General features: G+C 34.1%; 1 protein-coding gene across 2 annotated transcripts in view; it reads right to left on the reverse strand.

The window, feature by feature from the left end:
• Positions 1-273: 273 nt before the first annotated feature.
• LOC115890912 (interference hedgehog-like) overlaps positions 274-16,759 on the reverse strand; it is a 138,082-nt gene continuing 121,596 nt past the window's right edge. The window contains exons 12-13 of one of the 2 annotated variants that reach the window (XM_030911278.1): positions 14,537-14,676; positions 274-814 (exon numbers count right to left, since the gene is read on the reverse strand). In XM_030911278.1, coding sequence (XP_030767138.1) covers positions 641-814; positions 14,537-14,676 — 314 coding nt within the window. In that variant the 3' untranslated portion in view covers positions 274-640. Of the gene's footprint in view, positions 841-14,536; positions 14,677-16,759 lie in introns of both variants that reach the window. The other variant, XM_030911284.1, reaches the window with a different exon arrangement.

Here is a 16,759-nt window from a genome sequence, read left to right on the forward strand (position 1 = left end):
TTTCTAAAATTTGTAATAATATTTTGTATTTATATCCAAAAGCAAAGAAGGTAGGTAATAAAGGTAAATTAATAAAAATAGAATGACTTTTTAGGACTTTTTAAACTTATCATGCAGCCATTGTTTCTTAAAGTCAGGAACATTTAAAGAAAACATGAGAAACAAGACAAGTAATCGTGAATGTTTTGTAAGATATAAAAATATAAATAATGATTAGACTTGTTTATTTATTATTGATCTATTTTAATATTGGACCTGCAAATCTTCACTTGAGCTGTCTAACGAGTTTAACAGTTCATTAATAAAGTACTTTTCAATATTAAACTCCATTGAAAAGAAGAAGCAAACGGAAAAGCAGATAATAGGTACATTTAAAATGCATAAAAGATAAATTTTTTAATATAGATATTGAAATTTAGAAAACGTCAACATTTGACGTTTTCAGTGTTAAAAAAAAACCGTTCCGTATCAAACCGATGTTTTTCAGGAACCGCTCTTTACCGTAGTTTACCGGTCTGGTTCGCCTGGTTTTGCAACGGAATACAGCCTAAGATAACAGGAAATTTGAACCAATCTCATTATTCAATATTCTAGCCTTACATTTATTAGTTTTAAGCTTTATACTTCTTATTCAAAGGCTTTATACATAGTTGCTTCCCGTAGGCCTCGTATCACTCAAGGTCCTTTTGCTTATGTCCTTGAGCCCTACCGGAACCTTATTGGATTGGGCATCGTCCGCCACAAGCTTCGGCAGATCTTGCCGATGCCGGACGTTGTTGTTCGCTAAATTGCGCAGCTCTATCACGTTCGGATTCTGGAAAAAATCCGAGCTAGAAATTTCTGGAATAGAGACGAATTAACCTAGTTTTAGTTTTTAGTATTGCCTGAGGAGAAATGCGATAAGGAATGCCAATGACGACGTTGGAAAATATTAATATTTGAAAGAAGGAAAAACTATACGTTGTTCCAAAAGGTATGGAAAGTGACCTCTTTGAGATTTTCTCCATTTTTTTCCATTCATTCTTAGAAAACAGTCAGGTAATGGTAGTGTATACCGGTTGCGTCTCAAAAGTGGCTCACCCCCTATAACTTTTTTATTTTTTCAGATATCGAGATTTGGTATATTAATATATGACAGAAATTAGGATTGATTGACGTATTCAATTGTTTTCTGTTACTTCCTGTTTCACCGGAAATGAGTACAACTTTTGATTTTTAAATGGTACCCTCGGTGTTTTGTTTCTTTATTCGATAAAGAATGACACTCTGAATAGAATGACATATCATGGATATATCAACTTTTGACATTTTCGAATATGGTTTATTTGAAACTGTAACATGCGATTGATAATGACAATTTGATTCGAAATACCAAGTGTGTGGTATCAAATTATTCGTAAAAAAATGCTTTTTCCAAATATGCTAATGAGCCACCCTCGTTCTATTTGAAAAAATTGAGATATGATTAAAAATATGATTTAAGTATCTTTTAACCGGCCAGGACAAGACACGAATAACATTAGACGATCAAATCTATTTTTCCAAGGCTCCTTGATTAAAAATTAGTGTTTTTAACACAGCCATGGCACTCTAGATTGAAATTTAAAATTCAGTTTTGTTTTAAGCAAAAATGTCAAAAGTTGACATATGTCATTCTATTCAGAATGTAATTTTCTATCGAATAAAGTAAAAAGATACCGAAAGTGCCATTTAAAAATTAGAAGTTATAGTCATTTCCGGTGAAAGAGGAAGTCGCCGAAAAGAATTGAATACGTCAACCAATCCTAATTTATCTCATATGCTTACATACCAAATCTCATTTTTTATCTGATAAAATAAAAAAGTTATAGGGGTGAGCCACTTTTGAGACACACCCGGTATATACAAAAAATCCTATTCACCAAATAGAGTTGTAGTTTTTAAATAGAACATTGTATAATTTTTTATCACATTAAATTTTCGTTCCAAAATACTGTACAGGGTGCGTCAAATTGGATGCTTTTAAACGAAAACACTCTTTTATAGGAGTTAGAAGAAAACTAATAGCGGTATCTGGAGCTCAATTTTTATCAAAAACATGATGGTGAAAACCGAACATTGATATCTGTTACCTTTTCGGAGTTATGGGGTGTTTTTCAAAAATGTGTTTTTAACAAATCGCTTCAACTTTTTGTTATGGAAAATTTTGTATTTTTAAAAGAACATTTCCAAAGCATCTTTTTATGTAGAATTTAATGGATTAAGTATAATTTTTTTGAAATTAATAATTTAAGAGTAATCAACGAAAAATTGATTTTTTATTTGGGACACCCTATATATTCTTAATTAACTGAATAGAACTTAAAATTTTCTTTCCAAAAATATAGCAAAATAAAAACACTAAATCATCACAATACACCAAAACACTTTTACTTTTACACTGGACGCGCGTTTCGCTAACCATGTTAGCATCATCAGCAGATGATTATAAACTGAGTCATCATAGTGCAGTTTATAATCATCTGCTGATGATGCTAACATGGTTAGCGAAACGCGCGTCTAGTGTAAAAGTAAAAGTGTTTTGGTGTATTGTGGTGATTTAGTGTTTTTATTTTGCTGTGTAACACCAAAGGTTCCAACCCTCAACTGTAATCAAAAATATAGCACAAATTTTTGCAGCCAATTTCGAGAATAATTTAATAGCTAACCAAGATCCCAGCCGTTGGGCATCGAGGCCGCCAGACTTAGTGCCTATGGATTTTTATCTTTGCGGAAGAATAAAGGTTCTTATTTTTAGATTGCCCGTATGATCTAAACAAGAATTAGGTGTACTTAGTGGTTATACGAGGGTATCTTTCACTGCCACTGAGTTAATGAATTCTGCGAGAATTGTTCAAAGATGGTCGACATGTCGAACATCTGTAGCAAAATTTCATGTCTTGGTTTGCTATTAATTTTTACTGTTTTTAGATATAGTTTAAATGTGTTGATGTTGTTAAATATAATTTTTTTTAAATTGTTATAAAATTCTGCACCTCTTATTGCAAATATTATTTTCGTTTTAATTGCTGCTCACGGCTAGAATTTTTTTGCATTCAAAGCCTACTTATTCAAAGTGGGCGAATTTTTAAAAACTCTATATTTCGAAGAGGAATCGAGCAAAATATCAAGTATGCTATATTTTCGAAAGGTAGTTTTAAATTCTTTTCAATGAATTAAAAATATACAGGGTGTCCCATATAAAAAATCCAATTTTCTTCTGTTGATAATCTTAAATTATTAATTTTAACGTTAAGGTTTTCGTTAAAGTGCCCGGTGGCGTAGAGGCACAGCTCTTGTCTACCAATCTAAAGGTTGTGGGTTCGAATCCTACAGCTGGCAGTTCATCAGCCGACTATTTTTAATAAAATAAAAATAGCTTGGGTACCTAGGTCGACTCAGCCTTAAATGAGTACTTGGGATTCATAATCCTGAGGTAATAATAGGCGGTTGAAGCGTAGTGCTTGTCACATTACCTTCCTTGTATACCGAACGGCTCTACCATGGCAAGCTGTACCTTGCTACTCCCAAGGCGGTAAACGCTATAGGTATACGGGAGCCTATTATTATTATTATTATTATTAATTTTAAAAAATTATATTTAACCATTAAATTCTACGTAAAAGGATGCTTTGGAAATGGTTTCATAAAAATACAAAATTTTCCATAGTAAAAAAGTTATAGTGATTTGTTAAAAATGCACATTTTTGGAAAACACCCCGTAACTCGTGAACGGTAACAGATATCGATGTGCGGTTTTCACCATCATGTTTTTGATAAAAATTGAGCTCTAGACACACATATTAGTTTTTCGTCTCCTATAGAAAAGGGTGTTTCCCTGTAAAAACGTCCAATTGGAACCACCTTGTACAGGGTGTCCCATTTTCGTGTGTTTTATGGGGTTTCTCGTTTATGCGTAGAGATACAAAGGAGCGGTTTTCACATCTCGATGCTACTTTCGTATGAAACTAAAGATGCTACACATAAACTAAAGATGCTACACTTGAGTATTGGTTTGGCAGTCTAGCGAGACGATCGTGTTTTTCGTTCGCTGGCGCTACCGGTATTGAGTGTTTGTTTTGTTTTGTTTGATTTGAACTTTATTTGAATTTGCGTTGTTTTCTGTTTTGATGTACTCTGGTAACCTGACAACGTGACGACGTGCTAGTTTACGTGTTTTTTTGTTTGTTTTAAATCTCGACTTGGTATTGATACCATTAACCTGTGTTTATAATTATTGAACTTGAACCTTACGGCGTGCTAAGTTTTTTGTTGTGCGCGTTTACTATATTCGGTTTATTTACCTAATTTCTTTTCCGTTCCGCTGTCATTGACTTTATTTAAAATCGTTCATTGCTTCTATCTAAATGGCTGAGTTTAAGTGTGATTCCTGCCAGAAGGTCGTCTCGGAAAAGGACAAATATAAACTTCGTTGTAATGGGGAATGTCGCCGGAACTTTTGTATGTCTTGTACTGGGTTAGATAAAACAACAACAAAAATACTCTGCCAACAAAAGTTCAACAATATCAGATTTTTCTGTAATATCTGTGACTCACCCACGTTAAAATATCTTCATGACAAGGTAACTCAAGTTCAAAAATCGCAAGCCTCTCTAGACACTGTCGAAGCTCTGGGAACCTGTCTAAAGAAGAACAATGATCTCCTTCCGGTCATTAGTGAGATGTACGATATTTTGAGTTACCATGACTCCAAGTGGAAGAGCTTGTACAAGAAAGTGGATGACATTCACAGTTTCCACACCAGTTTATCAGATGGTAGGCAAGAATCTTTATTCCATTCCATCAGGGACATGAAGCAAGATATTTTCAACTTGTCGTCTATTTTACTGGACAATCATGATGAGTCTATTAAGGTCCAAATTCATGACTCATCAAAGGAAGACTTATCAAAGGAGTTGAGTGATTTTGAGTTTGAGTGTAAATAAAATGGCACTCATGTTGAAAAAGTTGGCCTCCAGTGAAAAGACATCCAAGAACATTCCTCCAAAGAACATTAAAAGTAACCCACAAATAGAAAAAAGTCTAGTTCGACGCAGACTGACCATTCAGATAACAAGGATACAGGGGGTATTACTTCTCCAAATACCATTACACCCACTCCTCACGGATTGTCCAAGAAAGGACTGGCATTACCTGATAGTGTCCAAAATCCCACCTCCTTGTACAGCAAACCAGATTGCACACTATGCCAAGGAAAAGCTTGGAACTACTGACTTTATGCTTTCCCTTGCTGAAAAATAAGGACAGTTCACACTCTGACTTCAAAATTGGTGTGCAGAACAAGAGCCACCTTGAGCAGCTGAAGGACATAGGTATGTGGCCGCCAGGTACTGAAATAGTCACTGCCAATTCTTTTACAAGACCTTTAAAGATATCGCCGCCAGCACCAGGTACTTCGTCCACAGGCTGTAAACATATCTTATCAAACACTGTTGACATCCGAAGTCTACCACCTTGCTCAGACTCGACATCCGTAATTATACCGGGGGAGGTCAAATCTGTTAAGATTTGTTCTGACAAGGAGGCTATTGCTGCTTGTAAGTCTCTTGGGCTGAAAAATGTGGAAATGGTTGTGGAAGAAGGTGCGAGGAAGGATGGCGGGCTACATGTGGATCCGTTGACTCCGCCTGTGGTTCGGATGACGCAAAATTCGGATGAGGCAAGTGGGCGTTATTTGCTAGCTAGACTGAGGGACCCTTCCATATTAAAACCTATTCGGCTATTCCTCGCCTATCTTCACGATCAACCCTCAAGTGTGTGTTTTGAAGGGTACACCAACACCAGCATCAAATTATACCGTATGATCGAAAAAAAACGGCGTCCAGTTGGCTGGGAAATGAACATCGATGACATTTCTCATATAAATTTACATATAAAATGACAGCGATCTTCATTCCATAGCCATCGCTGACGCCGTTTTTTCTCGATCATACGGTATATGGCCTCAGAGGGACTTCCTAGTGACGCGGATTCCCTTCGTAGGATATATTATCGCTTCCACAACGTATATGGTATTGACTCAGCTGAAGTGGATGCGGATCTTTCTGCCTTCAGGTCCTTCTTTTCAACGGAAAAACTTCAACAGCTTCAGAGAATTAGGGAAAGTCATACCAAGTATTTCTCCAATGGCTCTCCAAATAAAAATATTTTTTTTAGGTGAAATGACGCGAACAGAGGATCAAGTAACCTCTGAAAAACTAGACGATAGCAAGCTTAGTGTTTTTTTAATTAATATTCAGTCCTTAAGACATAAAACGGATGAATTATATCTTTTATTAGAAGAGCTCAATTTTCCATAAAATGTTGCCATAACTGAACATTGGTTAAATATGGATGAGCCTGTATTTGTCAAAAATTACACTACAGTAACTAGATTCAATAGAAGTAACTCATCTCATGGAGGTACTATGATAATGTCTACTAACAACGACTTTACGGCAGTAACTAAGTTCGATACTCTAATATCCGAAAAAAATTTTGAATTTTCCGTCGGTTATCATAATGCTTTTGACCTTTATATTATTTGTATTTACAGAACACCTGACGCTGACGTGCATATTTTCAGTCAAAAATTGCTAAGCTTGCTTGAATCTCTACCTATAAAAAGTAAATTAATTTTGTGTGGTGACCTAAATATTGACTTTTCCAGTGTGTATGCAGATAGGGAGTCTCTCCAGTCCATTTTTCATTCTTTTGGTATACTCATGCATGTTGACTCACCAACTAGAATAACTAAAACTGGCTCTAATACTATAGATTATGTCGTGTCGTCTTTTGACCCGGAATTCGTAGAGTCCTTCACTCAGGTTTCTCTGATCATGAGGCAGTATTGACAACGTTTTTGCCATCATTCCATTCAGAATGTCATTTCCTATTCAATTATAAGTAAAAAAATACCGGCGGTGCCATTTAAAAAACAAAAGTTGTCATTTCCGGTGAAACAGGAAGTGACCGAAACTAATCGAATACGTCAATAAATCCTGATTTATGTCGTACTAACATATCAAATCTCGTTTTTTTATTACGAAAAATTATAGGAGTGACGCTACTTTTAAAAAACACCCGGTATATTAAAAATGTGTCGCTACCATTTCCCGAATATTTTGTAAAAAGAAATGTAAATAATAATGTGTTTATTACATATTATTTTCATTACACATATAATATGCATTGGCAAACCTTTCTAAAGATAATATGCTAAGCGTAGAACTGCATGAATAATAATTATTAGTGGTTAGTTGTAAAGCAACCAATTACGAAGAGATCTATAGGTATGCGGACAATCTACTGGCCCAGCAAACAATTTCTTACCATACAACAATTGATCGAAGGAAAAAAGAAGAAGCACAACCTTATGGACGAATTTGCGCCACAAAAGGTGTCTCAGATCTAACTGGCAACATCGCATCGCCAAGCAAAACCTCGGACATGGCGCCGGTGCACAGTGATGCAGACATTCTCAATAGTGGCAAAAAATCAAAAGTCTCGAAGCAATTATTTCCAGTTATAAATTAAATCGCATGATATCTAATGGTCTATATTTTCAGAAAAATCAAATGTATTATAAGAATATATTGCTAGTACCGCATTTACGCAATGAGTGGAAAGTGAAGCCAAAGAAAAGAAATACGAGAATATCAATTTTGCATAAGTCTATCCTTTTCGTTCAACAGGATTTTTGTGCGCACGCACCAAATAGAACGATCTGATTCGTCTACTTCATCGCTAAATGCTGTCACCTGCCCGCGCACTATTTTAAACTCTAAATATTAATAATTTATAATATATAATTTTTTTATTGGTAATGGCATTATTTCAACCTGGTATTTTAGATATTCATCATATCTATCCGTTTCTTGTTTTTGTTTAAATATGTCAGAGATTAAATTTAAATTTATAAGTAAAGTCAGACGCTTGATTTACGTGGTACATAGAAACTTAGAAAACTACTTCTATTGGTTAGCATGAAATAAATCAACTAATCGAGAAGCACTTTACACGCTTGCGTAGATCAAAGCTGTTGAACAAAAAGGACCGACTTATGTGGATTTTGTATAGCTCCATCTCAAAAATTTGGCTTCAATTTCTATTCCTGATTAGCGATATAGGGTAATATACAGGGTGGTCCGAACTGTATTCCAGAAACTTCGGTAGCATATTCTGGAGAGAAAAATAAGTAATAAAGTTCGTATAAATTATGTCCTAAAATGGCTGATAGTCCTTAGTTTCGGAGATACAGGGTGTAGAAGTTTCATTTTTATTTCGATTTTTTCTAAATAATTTGTGAATTAACGTCAATATTTAGATGAAAATTGATGTCTGGGAGTTTTTTGACATGAGAAATTTGATTTTGATGTCAATATAACTCCTATTTGTAGGGGTTGACAATTACATATGTTTTAACTGTTTTTAAGAGTAATAACTTTTCGTCCGTACCTGTATAAAACAACTGTTTGAAAAAATATACATATCCGTGATTTTTTACGCAAAAAATATCTCTTGGTAAAAATGGCTACGAGCAACCGGAAATTGTCAATACATGTCATGATAAAAAATAAACATGTTGAGTAGATAGTTATTTGACTGGAATAGTAAATTTGGGAACTTTTTATTTTTGTAAATTAATCATAAATGTATATTAATCATAATATATACAGGTACGGACGAAAAGTTATTACACTTCAAACGTTAAAAAATATGTAGGTGGCGCACTCTACAAGTAAGAGTCATATTGACATCAAAATCAAATTTCTCATGTCATAAAACTCCCAGACACCAATTTTCGTCCAAATATTGAGGTTACTTTAGAAATTATTTGGAAAAAATGAAAATAAAAATGAAACTTCTACACTCTGTATCTCCGAAACTATTATAGATATACGATATACATTTAGACGAACTTTTTTACTTATTTTTATCTGCAGAATCTGCTGCCGAAGTGTCCGGAATACAGTTCGGACCACCATGTATATATGAGAATAATGAAGATTTTTAAATAAAAACGAACCCCTCTCATTAAACTCTTATAAGAAATGATTAATTTTGAAATTATTAACAGAATTAGAGTTTTTTGGTCGTTTTTGCATGTTTGATCTCACTGTGCGACGGTGTTGCCAGTAATATATCGAACACCTCTTGTAGGACGAATTCGCCCATATATTTGCCTATAATCCTTTTTCCTTCAAACAACGTAAAGCTGTATTTATATGACAACATACAGAAGTGCTGTTTACCTTTTTAATTTGTCAAAACTAAAACAGAACTTGTTATGTCTTAAGATTAGAAAATAAAATTATTTACCTATATATTATACGATAAAAACGGCGTCACAGTCACCTTCGAAGTGACAATGGATGATAACATAGAATATTATCTTATCTGTGATAATTTATATTAAGTTCGAATCTTATGGTAAAATTCTAATTTGGTGTTAGTTTATTTGAATTTGATTATAAATGGTATTTTAAAGTGAAACTTCTTTACGCGTAATGGGCATATACATATGGGAGTAAAAATTGAAGGCCGTGACATACGAGACACGTCAGGAAAAGTGGTAACCATCGGAGGTTAAGACGGAGCGAAAAAATCTTCCGATTTAATGGATCTTTAGAGCGTCATAACTCAAGCCCGATGTGAGATTGGGGCCTGAAACTCGGAATGTAGATGAGGCTCGAAGCTCGAAGAGTTCCATCTTTTCATGATATTTTGACGACGTTTCGTGCGCTACGAAACGCATCATTAATGAATCAAATCAAAACATCGTCCGATTTAAATGAAATTTAGTATGTCGATAGATTGGACCAAGGCCAACTTGACCGTGTACAACACATGTCACTGTGACAGTTTAAACGTAAGAAACGTCAAAAGTTCATCTCGTCCGATCGCGACAAAATTTGGTGGGTAGGCTATGCGAGCGAGAGTGCACACGGTCCCACCCTGCAAAGTTGGATACGAAGCGACGTTTCGTTTGCATCTTCTTTGGGATGGGGTTCACGATTTGATATTGAAAAAAAATGTGGGTCGATTTCGGCATAATTGAGGACGGGCTACAGGATGCACATACAGGTATTTTAACATTCTAGCTGGCCAAAATTATCAAATAGGGTTTTTGGGTGTTATATGAAACTTGATGCTAAATTAGGCTAATTTAAAGAAAAAGGCTCCTTTATAAAACGAATTCTAATTGGTCGACAAAATCTAGGGGACGATGGCGTCGGATTTTGCCAAATCACATTTTGGTTCAAGTCACATACAGAGAAGACCAGACTACTAGTAACATAGCAAGTTGCCGGACGAATTTACGTTTACCCGTTTTGCGTTCGTACTCGAGAGTCACTGCAGGCTAGTCGGCTGGTCAGGCAGTAGGCAGTTGCAGTTGTGTTTGGACGGGTCGGTCGTGACAGACTAGGAATATGACGCGAGTCAGTGTAAGCCAATAGGAGTACAGTCAGAATCTTCCTCGCAACTAAACTTTTGTTTAAATTGTGACTGCTGGGATCCGTCACATCCCCATTTATATATCAAAACTAGATTTGTACATTCTTGTTTACTTAGCAATTCCAAAACGTCCTCAAGATAAGTGAGTAATCGTAAAACTGTATGATCCATTAGATCTTGTAATCTAATTTCAGCACAAGTTTCGGTTACCCTAAATGCACTTTTATTTGGGTAACAATTTTTCTTGGCACGCTGCAAAAGACTATAACAGGGATAAAGCCTTTTGTTTGTACTTCTAATAATTTCATATTGACGCCTTGATATACATATCTGCTTCCATAAGTTATTTTTTTCCAAAAATCTTTCTTCTATGTAATGAGCAGCCACCCATCGCCTTTTAAATTCAAATTTTTAATGAGAAAACTTTTGTTTTATAAAAAGCTTTTCTTCACCAGAAAATGATTCAACGGATAGAAGATAATTTTCTAAATAGTTCAATTTGTCATTGAAAGTTGGTAAGTTCTGTTCTCTTATTAAGTTATACAGCTTCAATCGGGTAAACACTTTTACATTGGAGCAACCTAAAGTAACAGAAAATCTATGTTGTAGACTAAAACAAAATATTTTTTTTTTATTATGGATTTATTAGCAATCAGAATATTTGCAAGGAAATTCTATGGGCTAATTTGATGACTTGAGAGCAATGACGCTCCAGTTAACGTGAAAAATCCTTAATATTCTTTCAAATCAGATGGCCATTGTCTTTTAAGTCTTCTTGTAGGTGCTGGTTCAAGTAGAGGCTGAAGTAAGGTATTGGTGTGATTGTGTAGTCTAATGAAATGTTTTTTACTGCGAGTTTGGATGACTTCTTTGACGTACGGAATTTTTAAATCTTCATGTATAGTGTCATTGGAGACATACCATGGTGCGTCTGTTATCATCCGTAGAATTTTAGATTGGCTCCTTTGTATTATGGCGATATTTGATTCACTAGCGCATCTCCAGAGTTCTGCTCCATATGTCCAAATAGGTATTATTATGGTTTTGTATAAAAGAAGTTTATTCTCTAGCGATAGTTTGGATCTTCTTCCCATTAACCAATTAAATCTATTTGCTTATGTTTCTTTACTATGTGTTCTTTCCAGGTAAGCTTAGTGTCCAAGTGCATGCCTAAATACTTGGTAGAGGAAGACTGCGGAATTAGTGTGTTGTTTAAATGTACTGGAGGCCACTGGTCTCTATTTAAAGTAAAAGTTACTTGGGCCGATTTTGATGGATTAATTTTTATTTTCCAATCACGTAACCATGCCTCTATTACATTTAGATGTCTTGGTAATATGACAACAATATGGCAAGGAAGCTGTTTCCGGCTTTTTGTTGACAGCCATAATTACTGTAAAATATTTCTGAAAACAAAGTTTTTGTAGTTTTTAATTTTCTTATAAATTTCTTCGAAAAGGGGGAAATATGTGGAATAGTTTTTTTCACTGTCAGAAACTACAATCTTGTAGAATATTTTTGCCACAAAATTAATTCCATAATTGTACCCGGAAATAAACTAATTATCTTAACGAAAAAAAAAAATAGATGAAAATTTCAACAATGAACAAAGATCGGTTTAAGGCATAAAAAATATTGAAAATATCTCCAGGATAAATAGAGCTGTGTTATATTATATGTATCACTATACGTAGCACTAAACCGTAAGGAATATACAGGGTGTTTCAAAACAAATGCGAAAAACTTCAGGGGGTGATTCCTTATTCAAAATAAAAGGTAGTTTGCTTTATAAACGTTGGGTCAAAAGTCAACCATTAGGGAGATATCGCGGTACAAAGATGGCGGAAAAATAATGTTTTTATTTTTTATCTTGAAAACGAAAAGAGATAGACTAATGAAATTTTATGGAACCATTACTGTTATGAAAACACACTTTCTGGTAATTTTTTCATTTTTTTTAAATGAGTGGAAGGGGTTGAAATAAACTGCCCCTATCATTCTAGTTAACAAAATTTAAAGAAAAATCTTCTCAAACACATGCAAAAAAAATAATTTGGATAGCTTAGTTTGTTTAGAAACATTTTTATCTCTTGTATTTTTTTGATAAAACTCACCGATTTGAAATTAAAAAATAAAATGTAAAGCATTACATGTCAGGACAAAAAACATTTTTAGATTAAGAATCTAGTGATAATAACGATAATAATAATCATCTAGATAATAACGTATTGCAGTAGAGTAATGTCAAATAAAATAATATTAGGAACATCCTAAAAAGTAACAGCGGCCAACTAGATTTTTTCCTAAAAAAATTACAGCAGCCCACTAGATTCTTGATCAGAAAATGTTTTTTGTCCTGACATGTAATGCTTTACATTTTATTTTTTAATTTCAAATCGGTGAGTTTTATCAAAAAAATACAAGAGATAAAAATGTTTCTAAACAAACTAAGCTATCCAAATTATTTTTTTTGCATGTGTTTGAGAAGATTTTTCTTTAAATTTTGTTAACTAGAATGATAGGGGCAGTTTATTTCAACCCCTTCCACTCATTTAAAAAAAATGAAAAAATTACCAGAAAGTGTGTTTTCATAACAGTAATGGTTCCATAAAATTTCATTAGTCTATCTCTTTTCGTTTTCAAGATAAAAAATAAAAACATTATTTTTCCGCCATCTTTGTACCGCGATATCTCCCTAATGGTTGACTTTTGACCCAACATTTATGAAGCAAACTACCCTTTATTTTGAACAAGGAATCACCCCCTGAAGTTTTTCGCATTTGTTTTGAAACACCCTGTATATGAACTTAAATTCAAATAAAAATCGCTAAATATACTCGACACAAAGACGAAGTTTACGTTGATAAGGGGAAACTAAATTTATTTTCTCATTAGCAAAACTCATAAAAAAGTGATCTCTGTTCATTTGTCGAAGCCGTCTGATAATTTTTTTTGGTACATTTTATACTTTTTATAATCGACTTTTGGCCAGCTAGAGTGGTAAAATACCCGTCTGTGCGATGCCTCTAAATGGACGAAATCATCAGGATTTTTCTTAATTATGGCTCGATTGGGACAAAACTCGGCATGTGGAATCCATAATCGAATCCTCAGACGGACAGACAGACATACGGAAGTAAGAAGAAGTTTCACTTCAAATATGCGCACGTAGTGCACATACAATTTTTTTTATTGAGAAATTGTTGCAAATAAATAAACATTGTACAATGATATACAAAATTGTAACAGTGTTTGTTGAAGATTTCATATATTTAAGTAATGATATAAAGGCTACTACATGCAAGAAGGCAGGCGAAATAATATATTTTTCCAAACTTGTTATACAGGGTTCGGCAATAGTGCGTCGGGCATCTGTACCTCTTAGAATAAAAAAGTTGGACTTTTTTTAAGTGCTGACCTAAAGTATATATTAGGATATATTTCAGGAAAATATTTTAACTTCTACAGGTGGCTCAAAAAAGTGTGAGTGGACGGGGATGAATCACCCTGTATGATTTAAGATTACGATATTTATAGCAAAGTAAGTGTAGACCATCTAATGTAAATACACAATATATTTTTGATTTCAGGACAGTTCTTGTATTTTTAATATTTTTTTTAAGAAAGGCTGAAAAATACATATCTTTTATTTATTTATTAATATCTCTGAAACTATCGAAATATATCTACTCATATCTTAGGATTATGTAAAGTGATCTGAAAGGAAGCCAAAAATGTATATACAGGGTGTTCCATTTAAAAAAAATCATCCCGGTCTGCTCACACTTTTTTGAGCCACCCTGTAGAAGTTAAAATATTTTCCTGAAATACAACTTAGTACATATTTTAGGTATGCACTTAAACAAAATTGATAATTTTTTTTATTTTAGGAGCTACAGATGCCCGACGCATTATTGCCGGACCCTGTACAATTGCTGGTTCATGCAATAGTTCTAAAGAATAACTAGATATACATCTATGGATATCTTCTGTAAAGCAATCAACATAAATGACGAAACAGTTCAGATTAGCCTGTAGGTACGTATATGATAAATCTCACCTTATTTTCAGCATCTGCCAGAGGATTCGATGTGATAGTAATTTTGTTTCCTGGCAGAACGCATCCATTCGATCGAGATATAGTTTTGGCATCTACATCAGACTGAATATGATGATCTGAGGAAGGTTTATCTCGAGTATCTGTAAAATTGAAACGTTTTATAAGCGATATTAATTAAATTTTTAGTTATGTAATCGAGGACGCGGTTTTTAAATTTATCGTTGCCAACCATGGACATATTCGGCGCCGGGTGTACTAACTGAAATTTAAATTTCCCGCTGGGGATTCAGGTGGTAGCTTTGCTGTAAAAAATGTCAAGTTGCCACATTTATTTATTTATTTCCTGACATTGTCATTCGTTTTGACACTTTAGTTTTGTATTTTGGTTTAAATGATTTGTGTTCTGATATTTTAAGCTTATAAATTTTTACTAGCAGACCTTGCAGTCGAACATTGTTCTTTTTAGAACCTTTTTTAGTGCGAAGTGTACAAGATACCTTAATAGGCGCTGCAAAAAACTCATCGCAACCTTATTGGAATATCTTGAACGGGAAAGGGGTAGTAATGGCCCTTTATGTCACTTAAGTACTGTTAAGAATGTGAGTTTTTTTGATGTAAATAATAACTGTTTATATATTTATAATTAACTAGCGTGTACCCGCGACTTCGTACGCGTCGAATTAATCATTTGTAATGGTGATGATAAAGCAAAGCAAGAATTTCCATTAACATACAAACTGGATAAAATTTTCTCACATTTATGTTAGCATGAGAAAAAACAATATAGCGATATTATTATATAACTTGGTAATATTTGAGGGGTAGTTTCATTTCGTTGGAATTTGATTTTCGAAAAATCCGTTTGCCAAAAATAAGCTTTTTACGTCAAGTAGTTTAAGCAGAATCGTGGTTAGTCAATTACCTAACTTTTTGGAACACCCTATATGATTTCTATTAAAAATTTCAAAATATTAAAAAAAAAACAAAATAAATTACGCGTGTCCAAGCGTTTTCCCGAAAGACTAACCAAACCGTTTTTTAAATAATAAATATTGTAATATTTGAGGGGCGTTTTCACCCTCTTGGAATTTGAAATTCGAGAAACCCCTCCTTATCGAACCTCTATTAAGGAATATCAGAAAATATTATCAAATCCCCATCTTCCAGTCCACAACGACTTGTCAGATGCCCGTCTGCGAAGACTGAAGTCTAGATCCCCCGCACTACTATTAGCAGAACAACTTTTGGGAGAAAACTTCAGTATAAATGATAAATGGAGGGAGTACTGGGACTCTTTGAAACCAGATCAAGCAGCGTATGTCATCGACCCTACAGCAGCTCTACCAGGGATGGAGCAGCCCCGCCACGAGTGGAAGGTACTCAACAGGGTAAGAACGACTCATGGCATATGTCGTGATTCTTTTTATAAATGGGGACTGACCGGATCACCGACTTGTGACTGCGGAGAACCACGTCAAACTGTTCATCACATTGTAACTGAATGCCCTCTTACAGCATATGGAGAAGAAGCGAGTGATTTCTTTGAAGCCACAGACACCGTGTTGAACTGGATCAATAGCCTAGATTTTAAAATTTAAGTGTACTTTTTGTAATATGTTTTGTGTATAACTTTTTAAATATCTAGTTTTATTTTTACAATTTGTGACAATCTGTTTACATGTTATATTGTGTTTGAATATATACATTTGATGTTGTAATTAAATCCATGTACGCCATACGCTAAATAAATAAATCGAACCTCTACACCCCACAGTTAATCCGTTTGCCAAAAATCAACTTTAAACGACAAGCAGTTTAAGCAGAATCGTGATTACTCAATGGTCATAATTTATGAAACACCCTGTATAAATTTTTAAAAAATCTTAAAATATGTAAAACAACAAAATAAAATATACGTGTTTAAGAGTTTTTTCCGAAAAAACTCACCGGTTTTTAAATAAAAAATATTCTAATATTTGAGGTGTGGTTTCATCCCCTCAGAATTCGAGTTTCGAAAAATCCCGTCTTATCGAATCTCTACACCCTAAAGTCAATCCGTTTTCCAAAAATCAGCCTCTTACGTCAAGCGCTTTGATCAGGATCGTGATTAATCAATAGCCAGATTTTTCGAAACACCCTGTATACATTTTTAAAAAATCTTAAAATATGTAAAAAAACAAAATAAAATATACGTGTTTAAGCGTTTTTTCGGAAACTTTACCG

Source organism: Sitophilus oryzae, unplaced genomic scaffold (assembly GCF_002938485.1).
Source record: "Sitophilus oryzae breed Bouriz unplaced genomic scaffold, Soryzae_2.0 scaffold_1178_pilon_pilon, whole genome shotgun sequence".
NCBI classification, from domain to species: Eukaryota; Metazoa; Arthropoda; class Insecta; order Coleoptera; family Curculionidae; genus Sitophilus; species Sitophilus oryzae.